At 49.3% G+C, this 18,545-nt stretch overlaps 1 protein-coding gene across 3 annotated transcripts in view; it reads right to left on the bottom strand.

Annotated features, from left to right (window-relative positions):
• Window positions 1-18,545, bottom strand: part of LOC142567938 (papilin-like) — a 604,722-nt gene that overhangs the window by 127,519 nt on the left and 458,658 nt on the right. For 2 of the 3 annotated variants that reach the window (XM_075678027.1, XM_075678025.1), the window contains exon 10: window positions 17,961-18,056. The exons of the other annotated variant lie outside the window; for it this stretch is intronic. In XM_075678027.1, the coding sequence (XP_075534142.1) occupies window positions 17,961-18,056 (96 nt within the window). The remainder of the gene's footprint in view (window positions 1-17,960; window positions 18,057-18,545) is intronic. 3 annotated transcript variants of the gene reach the window in all.

Raw genomic sequence — 18,545 nt, 5'->3', positions numbered from 1 at the left:
CCGCTGATTAGATTTTCGACGATCGCCGACCGTGTTCGCCGCTATCGTTGTGCTATAAGTGTAGCCTGTTTTTGTGGGCACAGGTTCGCCCAATAAAAGTTAGTTTTGCCTTTCACAGTATTTGCTACTGTGTTCTTCACGTCACCACCACGTGACCATATAAAACGGACTGCTTCACGGATGGCTACACTCTCCGCGCCCGTTGATGCAGTTTGGTGGTCGAGTCGCAAGCGCTTACAGGTCGTTAAATTTGGCATTAGGAATGCCCCTGTTGAAGTAATTAGAGAGGCTGATCTGTCAGTAGTATCCGTCGTTCTAAGCATATGCTTAGAAGCGGTATAATCTGTAGAAATATGGTATAGAGCAAATTGCCAAAAGCCACATGATGGTATACGTCACGTTATAGATCTCCCGGTTTGGAGAGGGGCACCACAGGTCTTGACAAAGGCCCTGCTGGTACACTCGCTATGCTGGCCGCCGTGAAACCTCAAGGAATAGTGAAGTCAATATGCAATAGAGATTCGGAAAAAGAGCTGCCTAGATATGAAATATGAATCGTCTAAAGCGGGTGACGTTCGTCTCGCCTCAACAGACGAAGATAGACTTCGATGTTCGCAAGAGCGGCGAACGTCTATTGGGCAGCCACGTGCTTCAGTAATCGTGCCCTAAGTTGAGGTAGAGCGTGGCAGACATACACATATTTGCAATGCTTGAGCTTGTAAGCTCGCCAATATTCGTTGGCAGGAAGGGTGAGTAATCGTCATGATCGGTAAGCTGCATCGTAGACCGCACTACTGCCGCAGCCGATCGCGCGCCTCTCTTTCTCGTTTTTTTTTCGCGTTGGCAGGAAAGGTGAGTGTTCGTCATGATCGGTAAGCTGTATCGCAGACCTCACTACTGCCGCAGCCAATCGCGCGCCTCTCTTTCTCTTCTTTTTTTTCGCGTCGGCAGGAAGGGTGAGTATTCGTCATGATCGGTCAGCTGTATCGTAGACCTCACTACTGCCGCAGCCAATCGCGCGCCTCTCTTTCTCATTTTCTTTCACGTTGGCAGGAAGGGTGAGTATTCGTCATGATCGGTCAGCTGTATCGTAGACCTCACTACTGCCGCAGCCAATTGCACGCCTCTCTTTCTCTTTTTTTCGCATTGGCAGGAAGTGTGAGTGTTCGCCATGAACGGTAAGCTGTATCGTAGACCTCACTACTACCGCAGCCAATCGCGCGCCTCTCTTCTTCTATCTTTTTTTCGCGTTGGCAGGAAGAGTGAGTATTCGTCATGATCGGTAAGCTGTATCGTAGAGCTCTCTTCTACCGCAGCCAATCGCGCCTCTATTTTTTTTTTCGCGTTGGCAGGAAGGGTGAGTGTTCGTCATGATCGGTAAGCTGTATCGTAGACCTCCTTACTGCCGCAGCCAGTCGCACGCCTCTATTTCTCTTTTTTTTCGCGTTGACAGGAAGGGTGAATGTTCATCATGATCGGTAAGCTGTATCGTAGACCTCACTACTGCCGCAGCCAATCGCGCGCCTCTCTTTTTCATTTTCTTTCACGTTGGCAGGAAGGGTGAGTATTCGTCATAATCGGTAAGCTGTATCGTAGACCTCACTACTGCCGCAGCCAATCGCACGCCTCTCTCTTTTTTTCGCATTGGCAGGAAGTGTGAGTGTTCGCCATGAACGGTAAGCTGTATCGTAGACCTCACTACTGCCGCAGCCAATCGCGCGCCTCTCTTTCTCTATTTTTTTTCGCGTTGGCAGGAAGAGTGAGTATTCGTCATGATCGGTAAGCTGTATCGTAGAGCTCTCTACTACCGCAGCCAATCGCGCCTGTCTTTTTTTTTGCGTTGGCAGGAAGGGCGAGTGTTCGTCATGATCGGTAAGCTGTATCGTAGACCTCCTTACTGCCGCAGCCAGTCGCACGCCTCTATTTCTCTTTTTTTTTCGCGTTGGGAAAGGAAGGGTGAATGTTCATCATGATCGGTAAGCTGTATCGTAGACCTCATTACTGCCGCAGCCAATCGCACGCCTCTCTTTCTCATTTTTTTTCGCGTTGGAAGGAAGGGTGATTATTTGTCATGAGCGGTAAGTTGTATTGTAGAGCTCACTACTGCCACAGCCAATCGCGCGTATCACTTTCCGTTTTTTTTTCGCACAGGCCCATGGGGTTGCGCCGGTAGAGTTTTTGGCATACAGGCGACAGAGGGACGGACGGACGAATCGGCTAGCCATACACAGCTTCGCTGTAAAATCTTGTTTCGTGATTGACAGTTCTACTGTACTGTGTTCTTCACCATCACCACAGTGACAATATCCATGCATTATATTGCGCGTAAACGCAAGCGCGGCAAATTTTGCTGTCGCTAATTGTAGTGCTCGAAGGCGGAAACCCTTTGACGTTGCAAACACTGAACGTTGCAGTCTCGCACGAAGTTGTGGTCGTGAAACACCTGAAGTCCATACGCGGATATCGCCAACGTATAAGCTCATTCTGACGAGTTCTTTTACTATAACAGCAAGTCCAATGAGGGTTACATTAAAGACCACGAGAATGACTACGGCTCTTGAGGAACGTCGCGGCCTACTTGATGGCGACTGGTCTTCCCATTCGTCGTCGTCATAGAGATGGTACGGCCTGTAAGGTAGTTCAAGGTCCATTGAAACATTGTAGATTTTATGCATTGCTCCTCATGCGCATCGATAATTGCCCTAGGAAGGTGTGTGCGTAAGTTCATGGAACTAATGGTCTTGACGAGAGCGGAAGGGTCTCTTGAGAAGTGCGACCTCTGTCCAGAGATGACGACGGGTTTTACAACAAAAAAAAAAAGGATCCTCTACTGACAGCGTAATCGACCTGGTTTCCGCTTTCGAACAAGAAAAGAAGCGTCGGCTCTTGTTGGGAGCACTTTTTGGACGTCGAAGGCGCATAATTTGTTACGTGACTTGAGGCTAGGTTAATCGCCCATCATATCTTATTGATTTACCTTGACTTAATGGCGAAACTCACCCATGGAATGCCTTGAGATGATGGCGCGCAGTAAGATGCATCATGAAAATACGAGCCATACGATTTGGATCCTCCAGCTATGTGTAAGGAAAAGCAGCAGCCATCTTTAGCTGAACAAACATATTTTCTTCTAGTCATTTCTTGTCGTCTTAGACAGGGCTTTACCCGATCGTGCATGTTTTTGATTGAGAAGCACCTGTCGACGAAATCGTGTGTACAGCATGTGATTCAGACTTGTACGTGACAAATTACAGTTAGTTAATTACTTGTAGTCAGTTATGTTTCTGGTAATTTTACATTTCTTTGCTGAGTCAGGCTCAATGTAATTTAATTATTTTTGCAGTAGTGAATTACTCGCAGCCAGTTACATTTTGACGAAACGAGCTTTCACAGGCGATGCAGCTTTGAGCGGAACAACAGAGTCCCAAGAGATGAAACCATTAACACTGTTTACCTATGTTCATGGCTTCATGACTGAATCACCCCAATATGGTATGCTTGCACATTTGCACACTTCTCTTGAAAGTCCGACGTCTGAGCTTTGCTCTTTTAATAAATTTATCTCCCTCTCTCCTAGAAGCTCTTATAGGCGCCCTTCATGGGCGGTAAGAGCTACTGCTCAATTGCTGGCTTAGTGCAGTCTATCACTTCTCTTAGACAGAAGTTGTTCGCCGTACAACTCGCACGTTTATATTGGTTCGATAATACGTGACTCACATACACCTATATTTCTGACTGTAACGCAGTAAGAGTATTTCTGGAGATGGATAACACGCATCATCGTGATGAATCACAATACAGATTTGGCCACTTCTTCAAGGAATGTGAAGGTTTCCTGCCGTCAGTTTCAATTATTCATTGAATTCTATATGACTAACAAAAGACGAGCACCGAGAGGGGGTCCACCAGATGTTGGCTATTAAATTAAAGCGGCGCTTCTGCGGCCACTTCGGACCTTCACGATCACCGAGCGCAATTGTTCAATTTTTCACTGGCCCTCCCGAGTCTTGCCTTAGATCTAGCAACATTGAAGCGCTGCGCTTCATAGACAATCTATAGACCCGAACATCACCCCATTAAGCAAGCACAACCTTGTGAGAAAGGTGTTCGTATGTTACTACACAGCCCTTTTGTACACGCATTGAGCGAGTTTTCAGTGTCTTGGAAGATGTTCGCACAGGAAAACCAAGGAACATTACCACCTAAACTTTTGACATACAATTATTAGTGAATATATGAATGAATTAGTGAATTAGTGTGGAGGGCTGCAAAGGACGCATCGAAAGAGCCAGACCAGCTCGTTCTTTTACTACATTTGTGCAACGGTAACAAAAGTAGTGAGGAAAGTAAGGTTAATGTAATCGAAAACGTTCTAATATTTGTTCACTTACTTTCGTGGGGCAGTAAAGAGTAGCCGTAATCGATTACATGTTTGAAATAAGTGATTGTAGTTGTAATTGGTAACATTGTTCTGCAACGTGTACAAATCTGATGTCATTACACAATAGTAATTGCAGGCTGCCACTGCAAACCACGATTCTTCATGGCTGATATCGAACCTGCGTTTACCGCCTGTTGCCAATGTGGTGTTGTATGAAGGATTATAATTTTTTTGCTCAAAATGCAACTGATAACTGCCCCAGAGCGTAAGTGACTACTGAAACAAAGTTATTGAGTCACGACTATGTCCAAAAAATATAATTTAAAAGTTGATATTCGGCACAAACAGTAACTGACTAGTGATAAATGTCCGCCTTTAACCCGGTGCACGCAAAACTTTATGCGCACATGGGAAAGTTCTGGTGACCACCATACGACATTTGAACCTATCCGCAGCAGTTACCTCACGCCCGTACACATGTAGAACGCTTAAAGATTCAACGAAAACAAATTTGTCGACGCCGATACGTATGGCTGTGCTTTCTTGTCAGTACGGGCAAGGCCTTAGGAAATGCAAACGGTTAGCATCGGAAGCGGGTTACACAGCTTCTGCTAATTTTTAGCTGCAAGGACAAGTTTGAGAAACGGTCGTTGCTTTAACAAGTAGGGTCTAAGTTTTTATGCATTTGTTAACTTTATTTTTGCATATATAAAGCTATCAAAAAGCAGAGTTACTCATACGAGCTTTCTGATAGGCATTATAACGATAGATCACTTGTTCAATTTGAGTCGGGGATTACGGAACCAGCGAGGAATAAAAGCATTGATGTGGTAGATGTCGATCGTGCACATCGAAACAACGTCCGGATCACAAGTCCTTGTTTCTCTTGTTGAGATAGCAATCGTATGGACACTGCAAGCGCATGTCGGACGTCGGCGTAGCCGTGATGTTCCGTAAAAGTACAAGCGGGAGAACACCGTCGCCACGTGCCGTATGCTGCATGTGTGAATAAAGGCGTGCGATGGTGAGCCGACGATGGTGGCTCAATCTCGCACGCGCAAAGCAGGAAAACGGGGAGGTAGCGCGACCTCTTCGATCGCGCACAAAGCACCGGGGCAGGGGAGGGTGGGGGGGGGGGGGGTGTCCTAGTCAGGCGGCGGCTGCGTATGCCGCGGCCACGTGTGTCCTATATTGAAAGCAATCTACGCTGGGTCAGAGTGCGCCAAGTGCTCATAGTTGCCTGTGCGCTGTGTTCACGCCGCTTAGTTCGCGCTGAAGCAAAAGGCAGCAAGAATGCCAATTGGCTCGCTACTGCAGCCACGCTTCCTCGCTGGCGCATTCTGACAGCGAGTGTGCGCGGTCATTGAGTGAGATGTGTTGATGTTTGCTTGTGCGCGCGTGACACCGTGCTTCTTAATTTAGGTTAGTAAGCGAAAGTTTGTAAGTTAATATGGCCCATAAAACTACTATCCTTACTTGGCATAGCTGCCTAGTAATTTTCCATCGCAATCGATCCTATGCCTTTCCGGTGAAACTAGGACTTTTTCTTTGTTCCATGGGATTGTTTTTCGCTGCGCAACCACCTCAGATAATAAGCAACAACACATCTCAGTACCGTGATCAAGTGCACGAAGCTCGTATTCGAACCTCCATTACGTACGAACTACTCAATGAATACGGATGCCCAAAACAGTTTCTTGTGTCTGTCCGTCCAAACTATCGTTAAGCCCATGACTACTACCACGGTCGTCATTATCCCGTCGCCGTTGTCGTGAAGCCACATCATCAGCTAAAAATAAAGCTTTACTGCAAACCGTCCCCGAGGTTCAAGCTCAAGCGCCTGCGGCCGCGTGTAGTCTGGATCCCCACACGCCCACCACTGCGCTACTGCTCAGCCTGGCTCTCGGTAATGTGTGTCTCGCGTATTTTTTTTAGTGGCTCTCTTTTGTTTGTGATGTATTCACATCAATTCGCGTGCTGTCACGCAAGAACAGTAGGTGCTGGGTATTGCGCACGACGTATTTTGTGAGATTTCCGTAGTATAAAAACATTATAGGTTATTACGTGCCAAAAGCATGACATGATTGTGAGGCACGCCTTAGTCGGGGACTTGGAAAATGTTGACTGTTTTTGATGCAAAAGCATCAAATGGCTCTTTGAGTAAAAAAAGCCGGCGAGTAACACTGGAACTGCAGCTGAATTTCTATTGGCTGCGACGCCACGCCACGCGCACGGCTCGACGGAGCAGAGCGGGTGACAGACTTGCTGGCGCGCACGTGTTGCGTCAGGGCACCTTTGCCAGGCAACGTCACCATCGCTCTCGGAAGCCTGTGTTATCCGCACGTTCCTTGTCCGCCCTAACCCTCGCTTGCGTTCTAACTTCGTATCGGTAATAGCTATAAAGATAAATAATGTATGAAAATAAAATAAACGTAAAAGGGAAAAAAGTTGGTGGTAACGAGTTTAGAACCTACGGACCCTATGCTCAGAAGCCGAGTGTCTTACCCACTGGGCTAAACCACGCCTGCTCAAGGAGGCGGTGCCTGTGCACTCTGTTTTATGACATCATGCTACCTGGACCGAAATTTTGGCGTCACCCTCTAGTTGCGCCGGGTTTGGCAATGGAAATTTCAGTTCAGGTACCATGATGTGATGTAGCAGAGTACACATGCCTGCCAAGGTCGATCCAAATAGATCGCGAAGCTTCGGAAGAAAAGTGGTTCGGAAGAAATTGTCGCCGGCATCAGCAAGGGTGGTTACGGGAGCAGCAGTTGAAGCGCGATTATGCTTGGAGGGAACCAACATTGGGGAAAAAAAGTCGTTTTTTTAATTAAAGTGAGGCACAGATACATTCAACGAAAAATAAATTCTTAGATAATATTGACGCGTGTATTCTATGCAGACGACGACGACGACGACGACGGTTGGAGCACTAACGGACTCCGCCTAGTGGGTCAGAGTGGGATTGGGTGATGACAAAGAAGACGTGTCTCTGCGCTGTTTGGTTTTGAACAGGTTATCCCGTTGTTCTTGAACGTCTCCCTGTCTTCTGTCCGCGTTGTACTGAGACATTGGTGGAGGTGCTGGGTAGTGAGTTCGCCTGATGCTCCGGAGTCCTTCTGGGAGTCGTTCATGTAGCCCGGAGGCATTGTCACCAGTTACGACACCCGTGCATCGCTTTAGTCGCCTACTGCTAGGCCTTGCCCCGGAGTTTTCCCCTCTTCAACCACCTCTCTTCGGCAGCACCACACATCTCGTAATGGCCGAAACCAGCTCACCGCAAGCACCCCAAAGCGGCCGGTTTCCCAGTCCACAACACGTAACCGTTCTGCATCCACTGGTTCCCGATCGCTATCGCGGTGCAGCCTTCGAAGACATTGAAGACTGGCTTGACAAGTATGAACGCGTCGCACAGATTAACCAGTGGACTGAGCAGCAAAAGCTTTCCCACGTCTATTTAGCCCTTGACGACAATGGCCGTACTTGGTACAAGAACCATGAAGCTAGCCTGACGACGTGGAATGACTTTCGGCAGAGGATCACGGATACTTTTGCAAGTGCCGACCGACGCGACCGCGCCCAGCAGATGATGGAGCTACGGGTGCAACAACCTAATGAGTCGGTCACAATGTTCGCCGAGGACATGGCTCGCCTCTTTCGTAGAGCCGATCCGAACATGACCGAAGATAGGAAGTTGCGCTACCTCTTGCGAGGTTTAAAAGAGCAGTTGTTCCCGGGGCTTGTGCGGAATCCAGCAGTCACCGTCGCTGACTTTATCAAAGAGGCTACGGCTATCGAGCGGGCCCTTCATCAACGGTGCAGACTGTCCACCAGCAATGCAATCAATGCCGCCGTAGGGACTGCCGAGTATCAGAATTCCTTCCGTGAATTGATCTGAGGGCTTGTGAGAGAGGAAGTGCGAAAGATTCTGACACCGACGTTGGATAGATCTGTAGCATCAATCGCCGAAGTGGTGCGTGACGAAATCAGGCAGGCGTTCCCGGCAGCCGATTTTCAAGATCACCAGCGTCCCATGACTTACGCCGCCGCTGTCCGATGTCTACCACCCGTCACAACCACACCGCCGTACCACCAGCCTCCAACAGCCGCTCCTTGGTCGCCGCCCAAAGAGGATGCTTCGAGGCGCGCACCCGTAATGCCGCTACAGTCACACCAGCAGCCGTCGTTCGCCGCCCCTTAGTCAACGCCGCAAAATGACGCTACACGATGGCCGCAACTTCGGAGAACCGACGTATGGCGCACTGTCGATAGGCGCCCACTCTGTTTTCACTGCGGAGGCGCCGGCCACATTTCGCGTCATTGCTGGCATCGTGACACACCATTTCGACCTCTTCGTCCGTGGTCCTATGGTCGACGTGCAAATGAGGACGCCATGCTACGCCGCGACGACGCTGCTCTTCAGGGACCCCCAATAGCGCACCCGAATGACGAATCCGTGCCCAATGATTGGTCCGATTTCAGCCATCGGTCGCGCTCTCCAACCCCTCCACGTCAGATGGCTTCATCTACTGGACGTACTTTTGCGGAGCTCCGAGGACGAAGGTCGCCCAGCCCCCGTCGGGGAAACTGAAGGCGGCGACCTCTGGGGGCAAGGTTGCAGGCCCGCCGCAAAACACAAAAAATCCCCCAACATTCTCGCTGCAGAACGACGTGAAGCCGATAAACATTCAAGAAATGGTGAGCGCCGACATTGATGTTTTCGTGGATGGGCAGCCGGCGACAGCGTTAGTCGACACTGGTGCCGACTTCTCCATAATGAGTCAGGAACTCGTCCTCCGCCTGAAGAAAGTAAAGACGCCATGGACGGGACCTTACATAATGACGGCAGGCGGCCAATTACAGATGCCTACTGGAAGATGTACATTCTTCTTTTGTGGCCGCTTTCATCGTCCTTCCTGTATGCTGCAAAGATTTGATTATTGGAATGGACTTCCTAAAAGAATATGGCGCCTTAGTTAACATCCCGGAACGGATGGTGACGCTTTATAAGAGCTCCGGTTTAGTCCATTGCTTATCGCCGCAACACAACTCCTTTCGTCTAACAGAAGATGACGTCGTCATCCCCCCTCGATCGTGTGCCCTTGTTTCGGTAGCATGTGACATACCGTTTTGTTGCGAAGGAGTTGCCGACAAAATAACCACGTTGTTGTTTACTCACGGTATCTCCGTCGCACGAGGAATCGTGAATGTCACCGACGGGCGCACAAACCTGTTGCTAACAAATTTTAGCACAGAGCGACGGCACCTTCCCAAGGGCACGGCTGTGGCTTATTTTGACGGCGTTGCGGATGTTCGTGGCTGCTGTTCACTACTCGAAGAAGCGCCTATGCAAGACCCGGCTCCTGCACTTGACGTCAGCACTGCTTTGTCGCAGCACGAACGAGAGCGGCTTCTGACGCTATTGGCCAAGTTCAACGACTGCTTTGCGTCGGCGTCCAGCGTCGGTCGGACGCCTCTAACAAAGCACCGGATAATTACAGAGAATACAGCAAGACCAATTCACCATAATCCATATCGTGTGGCTCCTAGAGAACGTGAAGCCATACAACAAGTGACAAAAATGCTTGAAGATGATGTGGTCCAACCATCAACGAGTCCCTGGGCATCTCCTGTAGTTCTGGTCAAGAAAAAAGACGGAAGCTTGCATTTCTGTGTGGACTACCGAAAGCTAAATAAGGTGACAAAGAAAGACGTATACCCGCATCCCCGTATATATGATTCACTCGGCAGGCTTTGACAGGCACGTTACTTCTCTTCAATGGACTTAATAAGCGGATATTGGCTAATAGAAGCAGACCTGAGAGACCGTGAAAAAACTGCTTTCGTGACGCCAGATGGCCTATACGAATTTAAAGTCTTGCCTTTCGGCTTGTGTTCTGCCCCTGCTACGTTCCAACGCCTCATGGACACTGTACTTTCGGGTCTGAAGTGGAAAACCTGCTTAGTGTATCTCGACGACGTCATCGTCCAGTGTACAGTGTAATGCAAGTACAGTGTAATGCGATGCATCTCTTGAAGCGTGTAGAAAGGCACGCTCGTAAAGTTCACCTTACGCCCTCCTTCACACGCTGGGCTGTTTTGCTTCTCCACGTTTGTCTGAATTTGGTGACGCGGGTAGCTTCATTGTTTCTCATACCCCTGAAACACGGGAAAAAGTGCTTTGCAGTGAACCTTTTTTGTTATTTTGAAGCAACTTTTGCAGAAAGGAGTTGCGCCGATGACACTGGGCACAGAACTAAGTTCTTTAGGTGGTTCCTCAGATAAACGTTGTAAAAAATCCACTGCTTGTTAGAGCAGCAAGAGAAAAAAGCTGCGTATGTTTATTAGAGTTAGCGATTGCAAAACAAAAAGAAAAACAGTTTTTTCCACCGTTGATGGCTTAGAATGCGCATATTCGTTTATTTTGTTCATGTTTTTGCGTTCTTAGCAGCAATTTAAATTGGCCCAGCAACTATAGACAGTCGGTGTTTTGCTGTGCACGCTGTTTATTATGGTGCTGCCATCGCACTGCCCAAGTTTCTGCCGTCCTTTTTCACGTTTGTTTTGTGATACGAACGACGTGATGCTAGCGTTTGAGAGCATAGCTAGAGTGAATGTTCGCTGTTCCGACAAATCGCGTAACCGCTAAAAATTGGAACACTTTCGCAAGGTGAAAAAAGAAAGTATTTATGGGGCACCGTAGATTTGTGACATTCCTTCTATCGAGGAGTTGCGCGCGCTGAGAGTGAGAGTAACTCCCTTTCCGTTCGAAAAGTAGATGCACGATCTCCTTTCCCGCAAAAGAACTTTGCCGTAAGGGAGATGCTCCTTTGTTATGTGTCACTGCCCTCGAACGCCTTCCTGGTAGATGTCCCCTTACCTAAAGGACTTTAGTGTAGCCGTGTGCCAGGGGCATTAACCTGTTCAGTCAAAAGTAGTGAGTTATAACCGCTAGAAAATTGCTTACTTTAGTTGTTTTCGTGCGACTGCGCAGGCCGACGGCCTTGACGTCCGAGGATAGGACCAGCACTCTACACATAAAGCTTTCGTCGGCCTCCGAAGAAAGTACGTTCTGTACAGGGGTGCGATTTCAACACCTGTACGGCTGGCCTTTTCCTACATGGCTTTCCAGACCGAAAGCTCGAAACGGCACTCGCTCACGCGAAGATGGAAGCGTCAATGTCGAAACAAGAAGCTCGTCAAACGCATCGCGATACTCAACAAACAGATCGCTGAATACGCAACCAAGCTGTGTCGAGAGAACGGGATGAGTACGTGCGACGGGCTCCAGAGAAAGCTGTCGGCGTGCAAGACCTGGTGCCTGCTCAGACACCTGATCGACCCGTTGAGCAGCAAGACCGCAACAAACCGTAACCTCACCAAAGTTCTGAACGCTTACGATGGCAACGGCCAAAGGCTCATTGAAGACCTCAAGGCGATCTACCTCAAGACGGAGAGAAGGCGATTTCCGATACCGGAGGAGTACGTGGGACCGGAAAATCCGGCATTGGATGGACCGTTCACCATCACGGAGTTATTACCAACCATAGACGAAAGTAATAAGACGAGCGCACCCGGAACGCACGCCATTACATACAAGCTGCTCAACAACATGAGCGATGCGGCGGCACGCGGGCTGCTGGGTCACATCAACAGCACCCGGGAAAGCTCGCAGTTGCCCGCAGAATGGAAAGAGGCCGAGGTACGGTTCATACCGAAACCGGGCAAACCTCTGACGATCGAGAACATGCGCCCGATCTCGCTCACATCCTGTGTGGGCAAGGTCATGGAACGCATGGTTCTCAGAAGACTTCAAGCACACCTGGACGAGACGTGTCAGATGCCTGCGACCATGTACGGCTTCCGCCAGCACCTGAGCACCCTAGACGTCCTGATCCAATTACACGAACTAGTGATTAAGAGAGCAACGAGGCACGCGCGCCGGGCAATACTGGCTTTGGACCTCAAGGGGGCCTTCGACAACGTGTCCCACGCCAGCGTGCTCGAGAACCTGCGCAAGACGGGGTATGGTCCCAAGACCTACGGCTATATTAAAGATTTCCTAACCAATAGAACGGCGACTATCCGGATAGGAGAGGAACGGTCCGAGCCTGTGAAGCTCGGAGACAGGGGTACCCCACAGGTGTCGGTCCTGTCGCCTCTGCTTTTCAACCTGGCCCTTCTGCCCCTGACCGAACTACTCGATCAGATCGAAGGCGTGGACCACGCGTTCTATGCCGACGATATAACGGTGTGGCCAAACCGCGTGGGCTCCGATGGCTGGGCGGAGGAAGCCCTGCAGAGAGCTGTAACGACCGTCCACGAGTATGCCACGACCTGCGACCTGAGCTGCGCTCCACAGAAATCGGAGCTGCTCATGGTACAGCCGGGAAGACCAAAGAAAGAGCCGCCGCCAAACATAATTATCACCATCGACGGCACAGAGATCAAGCCAAAGCAGATCCGGATACTGGGCCTGCTGTTGCGCAGCGATGACAACGCGCACGCAGCCGTCAACAAAATCAAGGCTACATCAGAGCAGGTCCTGAGCATGATCCGGAGAGTCCCCAAGTGGAACAGAGGGATCAAAGAAGAAGACGCACTGCGCCTGCTGCAGGAAGTCGTCGTGTCACGCGTAACGTACTCGGCCCCGTACCTCCAGCTTACGAAGGTGAACCGCGAGACGCTGAAAACGACAATAAGGAAAGCAGTCAAACTCGCCATGGGCATCCCAGTCTTCTCGTCAACGCAGAAGCTGCTGGACATGGGTGCCCACAACACGGTGGAAGAGCTGGTGGAAGCACACCTATCCCACTAGAGGGCAAGGCTGAGCCGGAAAGAGCACGGCCGGGCCGTCCTACGCAAGATAGGATGGCAAACTGAACAGTAACCGACAACGGAGCCGCTCCCCATAACCTGGAGAGACATTATTAAGACCAGGCCCCTCGCCCGGAACATGCAGCCGGGCAGGGACGATGAGAGACGCTCTGCGCGGGCCAAGGCACTGGCTCGACAGCTGGAAGAGGACCCCGAGGTTCTCTACGCGGACGCCTCGCTTCCTAAGCACGGCACCAGAGCAACGGCGGTCGTCGCCACCATTGATAAACTGGTCACAGGCGCGTCGATATGGTCGACGAATTCAGCCGTAGCAGAAGAAGTGGCTGTGGCCCTCGCACTCGCACAACCGGGAGTGAGGACCGTGGTCACAGACTCCAAGACCGCCTACGCAAGCCACCGCAATCACCGGGACGGGCCGTTGAGCTCCATGTGGGTCCCGGCTCACTCGCAAGTGGAAGGCAACGCACTCGCCGACCACTATGCCCGAGAACTGTCAATCCGGGCCGAGGACGAGCCAGAGCTACTGCACGCCGTGACAAATTACAAAGACATCACCCAAATGTACAGAAGCGGCAGATGTTGGCTTCCCCGTCCGCATCCGCAACTCAACCGAAGGCAGCAAACGATTGCGCGACGCACGCAAGCGCGGCCGCTAGCGTATCCCGTGCTCTTGCACAAGATGTTCCCAATACAGCATGACACTTCATGCCCGTTTTGCAGATGATCAGAAGGCACTCTAGCACACATCCTTGCAGAGTACATTAAGCTGTAGAACCCCCCACCATCCCTACCCCCCACCCTCCCCAGGCCCAACCCCCACCCCCTCCCGATCGATGGGAGACCTTGTTGTCCAGCCCCGACCTACCGACCCAGCTCGCGCTGGTGGCTAGGGGCCAGGAACTGTTGGACGCATATGGGACCTGAGAATAAGGTTCCACCCCATCTGATGCAAGCGCGCACCAACCTTTGCTAAGGGCTCAATAAAAGTTAATTCTAACTCTCTCGAAACGCCCATCAAGTCGAATGGTGGGGCATTTCAATATACAGCTCTATTGGCAGGCCACCACAACAAATTTTGCGCCTTTGAGAAGAAAATCACGTCACTTCTGCTTCTAATGGAAATGGCACCACATCATTATTATTTCCGCCGGAAGTGTTCCCTCGTCACAACGATGGCGCACTTGCGACTTGGGGTTTGAAGATGTGAAATTCACTTTGCTCGTGGAGGAGTAAGGGAACGTGAGGCTGGGCCCGATATTCAGGACGTTTAATGAACACGTTTATATTTACATATTTACAAAAAAATTCAAAGCAATACAGAAAAACTTCATGACGAAGTTGTAGCAGCCCGTGACTCCCGCCGTCCGTTGATCATTTTATGCCCTGCGTGGTTATTGTTCAGTCACTTCCCCCAGTCCGTCCTCGGGAGACCGATGACGTCAGGTCCCACCAATCCGGAGGTCGGTTGCCCTTTCCCTCCAAAGGTAGCTAGGTCGGAAACGCACGCACATCATTGGGCACAAACAGGGAAACGGGGGAACGTACGCTGACTCCGATCGTACACTGACTCCGTCCCAGCCGTGGACACGCCAGTTTGGGCGGGTGACAGGTGATAACTGTATCATTGCACTGGTCGCGTCTCCGGCGTGGACGCGCCAATTTCTGCGGCTGACAAGTGATGGCTGTATCCTTGCTAATTACCCAAATCTCTCCTGACCGAGGTACTCCCGCGCTGTTCATAAATCAACCGTTTTGAGAACCATTTTGACGAGGCCGTCGGCCCGTACCCCATAATCGCGCGAGCCGTGACGAGAGGGTGTCGCGGGGTGAACGAGCGAACAGCGCTAAGCCCCGTGAACTGCCGATAAATCGCCATGTGTTGAACGTATGGGCTTCTATAAAAGCTTTGCTACCAGGTATATTTACCTCGCACCTGCCATCTAGAAGGAGTTGCGCGTGGTCCGTACCTCTGTCTCTCGCCCCTCCCCGACGACTAGGGTTAGCTACTGCGTGCGCCTGCCAGCCTTCGTGGCCGCTAACTCGTCGCTACTCGGTCCCTCGTCGCGCAGAACGTCGTTGGTATGCGGCGTTGGCACCGTATGCTGCTGCTGCTTGCTGGCTCGGGGATCACGTACCGCTATGGAGTCTGAAGCATCCGCATTGTCGGCGGCCTGAACTTCGGCAGTAGAGAAACGTGTCCGTCCACGCCTGTACACCGCAGATGAAGCAAGGGAGTAGAAGAATACAGCAAAGCGAGCGAAGAGGCGGAGGCACGTCATGCGATGCCCTTTCCCCTCACGCACCAGCTGGCGCGCAATCGCAGAAGCAGGCAGTCCGTTTCGCCCGATCTGCTTCGTCGAAGTTTGCATGTGCCGGCCGAGTTCATCAAGCGCCGCTTGCTCGCGCGTTAGTCATCGCCTTCTCCCACACTTGGGTGCGATGCCGCTCATCATGACAGCGTTCCCAGACAGCCGTCGCGCTCGTGCCACTGCTCGCGTGTTACTTGTCGCCTTCTTCCACACCTGGCTGTCATGCCGCTCATCATGCCAGCGTTCCCATACTTCCCTTCCCTCTGCGAAGGTGTTGACAGCAGTGACCCACTGCCAGTCGGTGATGTGATTTCCGTCTCAAATTTTTTGCCTCAAGCTATTGCGAAATGAAAACACGTAGCGAGAGAGACATAAGCTTTATTATGCCCTTGACGTGGTCCAACTACGCTCAGACTACGCATTATGGAGTGTCATAATCGTCGGAATTTTTTTTTTCATCTTATCGCCATGTCTTAAGAGGAAGCGTTAGTTCGGCCCCAACTTACAGGCCACCTATCAAGTACGTGTAAAACACAGAAAGTTTTTTTGGGGAATAACCACTATGCAAACTTTAGGGAAATGTTGCATTTGAGAGAGAAAGTTAAAATCTAGTGAGTGTATGGAGTGGAAATTCGCCTTAGGGCAGAATTGTTTCAATGAAACTCTCAACAGATACGTAATTGTGAGAATAACAGGAGCAGGAAGTTTACAGATTGATACCTCTGCATCTAGAAGAGATATGCCAGTTCTGTAAGTTGCACCCATTAGAGCTTCCAAAGGTCTCAAATTTCATATGTCATTTTGTACGTTACGTCAAATTTGTAACATTATTTACAAGGGTTTTGTGAATGGCGTACCCACAAATTAGTGGTCCATTTGAAAGGCTTGTATAATATATCAACTTCGTCCGATTTAGATGCACTATTAGGTGCAATTCACTGAATCCTAATATCTTTTTCAGTGCGGAGTTACATAATTGGAAACTTGATAGTTTCGTTTTCTAGAAATTTTACATTTTCGCCAATTTCTAAAGAAATTGACGACCTAATTCAAGAACTCTCAAGCAACAGTAACTAGATTTTAACGTTTTCATTTAAATGCAACAAACCTCATCAAATTTGTTGCAGTAGTTGCGGAGGAGAAGAATTTCCCTTTTCCCGTTTATATAGGAGGCGCCGAAACAAAGCTTTCTCTTAAAGACAGAAGTGAAGCCTTTGCGATAAATACTGCTTGAGCGAAAGAGGCGAGACGAAAAAAGGAAGGACGTCTTTTTAATAAACTTTCGACAGTAGAGCGTGTCGCTCTTTTGAGGAAGATATTCCCCCAATGCACATAGAATTATTTGCTGCGTAGCAGAACATTTCTATAATCGCGACCAGCCGCCACGATAACCCTTAAGGATTCCACGTTTGTGGTTTGTGGTATTAACAACTCAAACACGCATTGATATGGCGTCGATTTCGTCAGCGATTTCGAAGATGTTATTTTGAACTGTTACATTATTTCTTTTTTGATTCATTGGAACTATCCGCGGCAATACTTCGAAGTACAGTTGTTTAATTTGCGCTCGTAACTCTCACCATTTGAAATCCAAACGCCGCACACGCCAGAAAAATAAAACACCCCCAGAACAAGCGTTTACGCAATCAGCAGCAGGCGGAACAAAGGATGTCTTTCGCTCGGGGCCGCAACAACAGATCCCTCGTCGAAACGTTGAAGCTCCAGCAGAAGCCACCCTTTGTTTGACCACTGTTGTTTACTTGTACTTCGATGGACCTGTGAATATCTTCAAGATTAGCCGCGTTTGAGCATATCCGTGCAAAGCGCCCACCTAGGAATGCGTAGGCTAAGTCACTCCATTGAATCTAATCAATCACACAATGCCTCAATATTGTCAAAGCTATAAAGATGTGCCTTGATCATGATCTAGCTTAGACCTTTAGTTTGTATAATTAACTGCGCTTGTTTAGATAGCTACCGCTAAGAGTAAGAAATGCCCCGATTAAAACTTAACAAAAGTAAGCTCAATTTTGTTTTATAAAATTTTGGCCTAGCTTGTGTTCTGTATATGAACTTTCAAAAAGGCGAAATTTTACATACAAACTGCAAAAAGTCTTGTCTTACTAGTTCTAACATTCTACAGGACAAGCGTAGCATGTCGCTCGTATGTAAAAGATACGACGCCTAATGCGGGGGGAAATGGTAACGCTAGCAGTAGGGTTTACAATTTCCTCATGTTTATGTTGAATTCGCTGTATTCATCAGTTCAAATATACATTATACACTTTTGAAGAATCAATAGACTAGCGGTGCTCGGCACCGTTCGAATAGCTACATTTTTTCCTAACAACCAAACTTTTAGTTCTACTCGCGTGATTAGGAAAATTAAAACAGCCACTGTCATTCGGGACATTTTGATCATCGCTACTTACCGTGAGACGGGCAGTGGCACCTGGGCACACCAAGGCTTGACATTTGCTTTACGCAAGTCATCGGGCACGACACAGGGAGCTTAACAGTGATGTACTCTGCATGCCAAAAAGACCAGAGTAAAAGAGTCCGTAAAGTGTTCCGGCACTGAGTAGATTTTAAACAGCACATTCGTTAAATTTAACTGCCTACTGCTGTCACAGTTAGGTATCGAAAGTAATAGGCGGAAGCCACAATAGTCAGTGTATGAAAACTTCCAAGTTATATCCGCCAGATATGCTTAGCACTCTAACGTTTCCTAAAAATGCATTCCGGTCAAATACCTTGAGCTTTCCCCAATCCCCGTGCATGAATAAATGCTCACACCAAAGACATAAGTTCAAGGAAAATACTGGGACCGATCAACCGTGGTAGAACATAGAATGCTGCTGGAGGCAACGTTCCAATAAAGGCACTAGACAATAGGGCTCCCGCCTTAACGTTGCTGTCCTGACGTTGCTGCTCTGACGAAGACAGGTGCTCGTCTCGAAACGGGGCTTCGGCAGCAGTATTTCTTCGGCCTCTGTGAATCACGCGAATATAGGGTA

The sequence above is a fragment of the Dermacentor variabilis genome, unplaced genomic scaffold (assembly GCF_050947875.1).
Source record: "Dermacentor variabilis isolate Ectoservices unplaced genomic scaffold, ASM5094787v1 scaffold_15, whole genome shotgun sequence".
Lineage (NCBI taxonomy): Eukaryota > Metazoa > Arthropoda > Arachnida > Ixodida > Ixodidae > Dermacentor > Dermacentor variabilis.
Note: the sequence above shows the minus strand (reverse complement) of the source record. Positions and strands in the feature narration are given on the sequence as shown.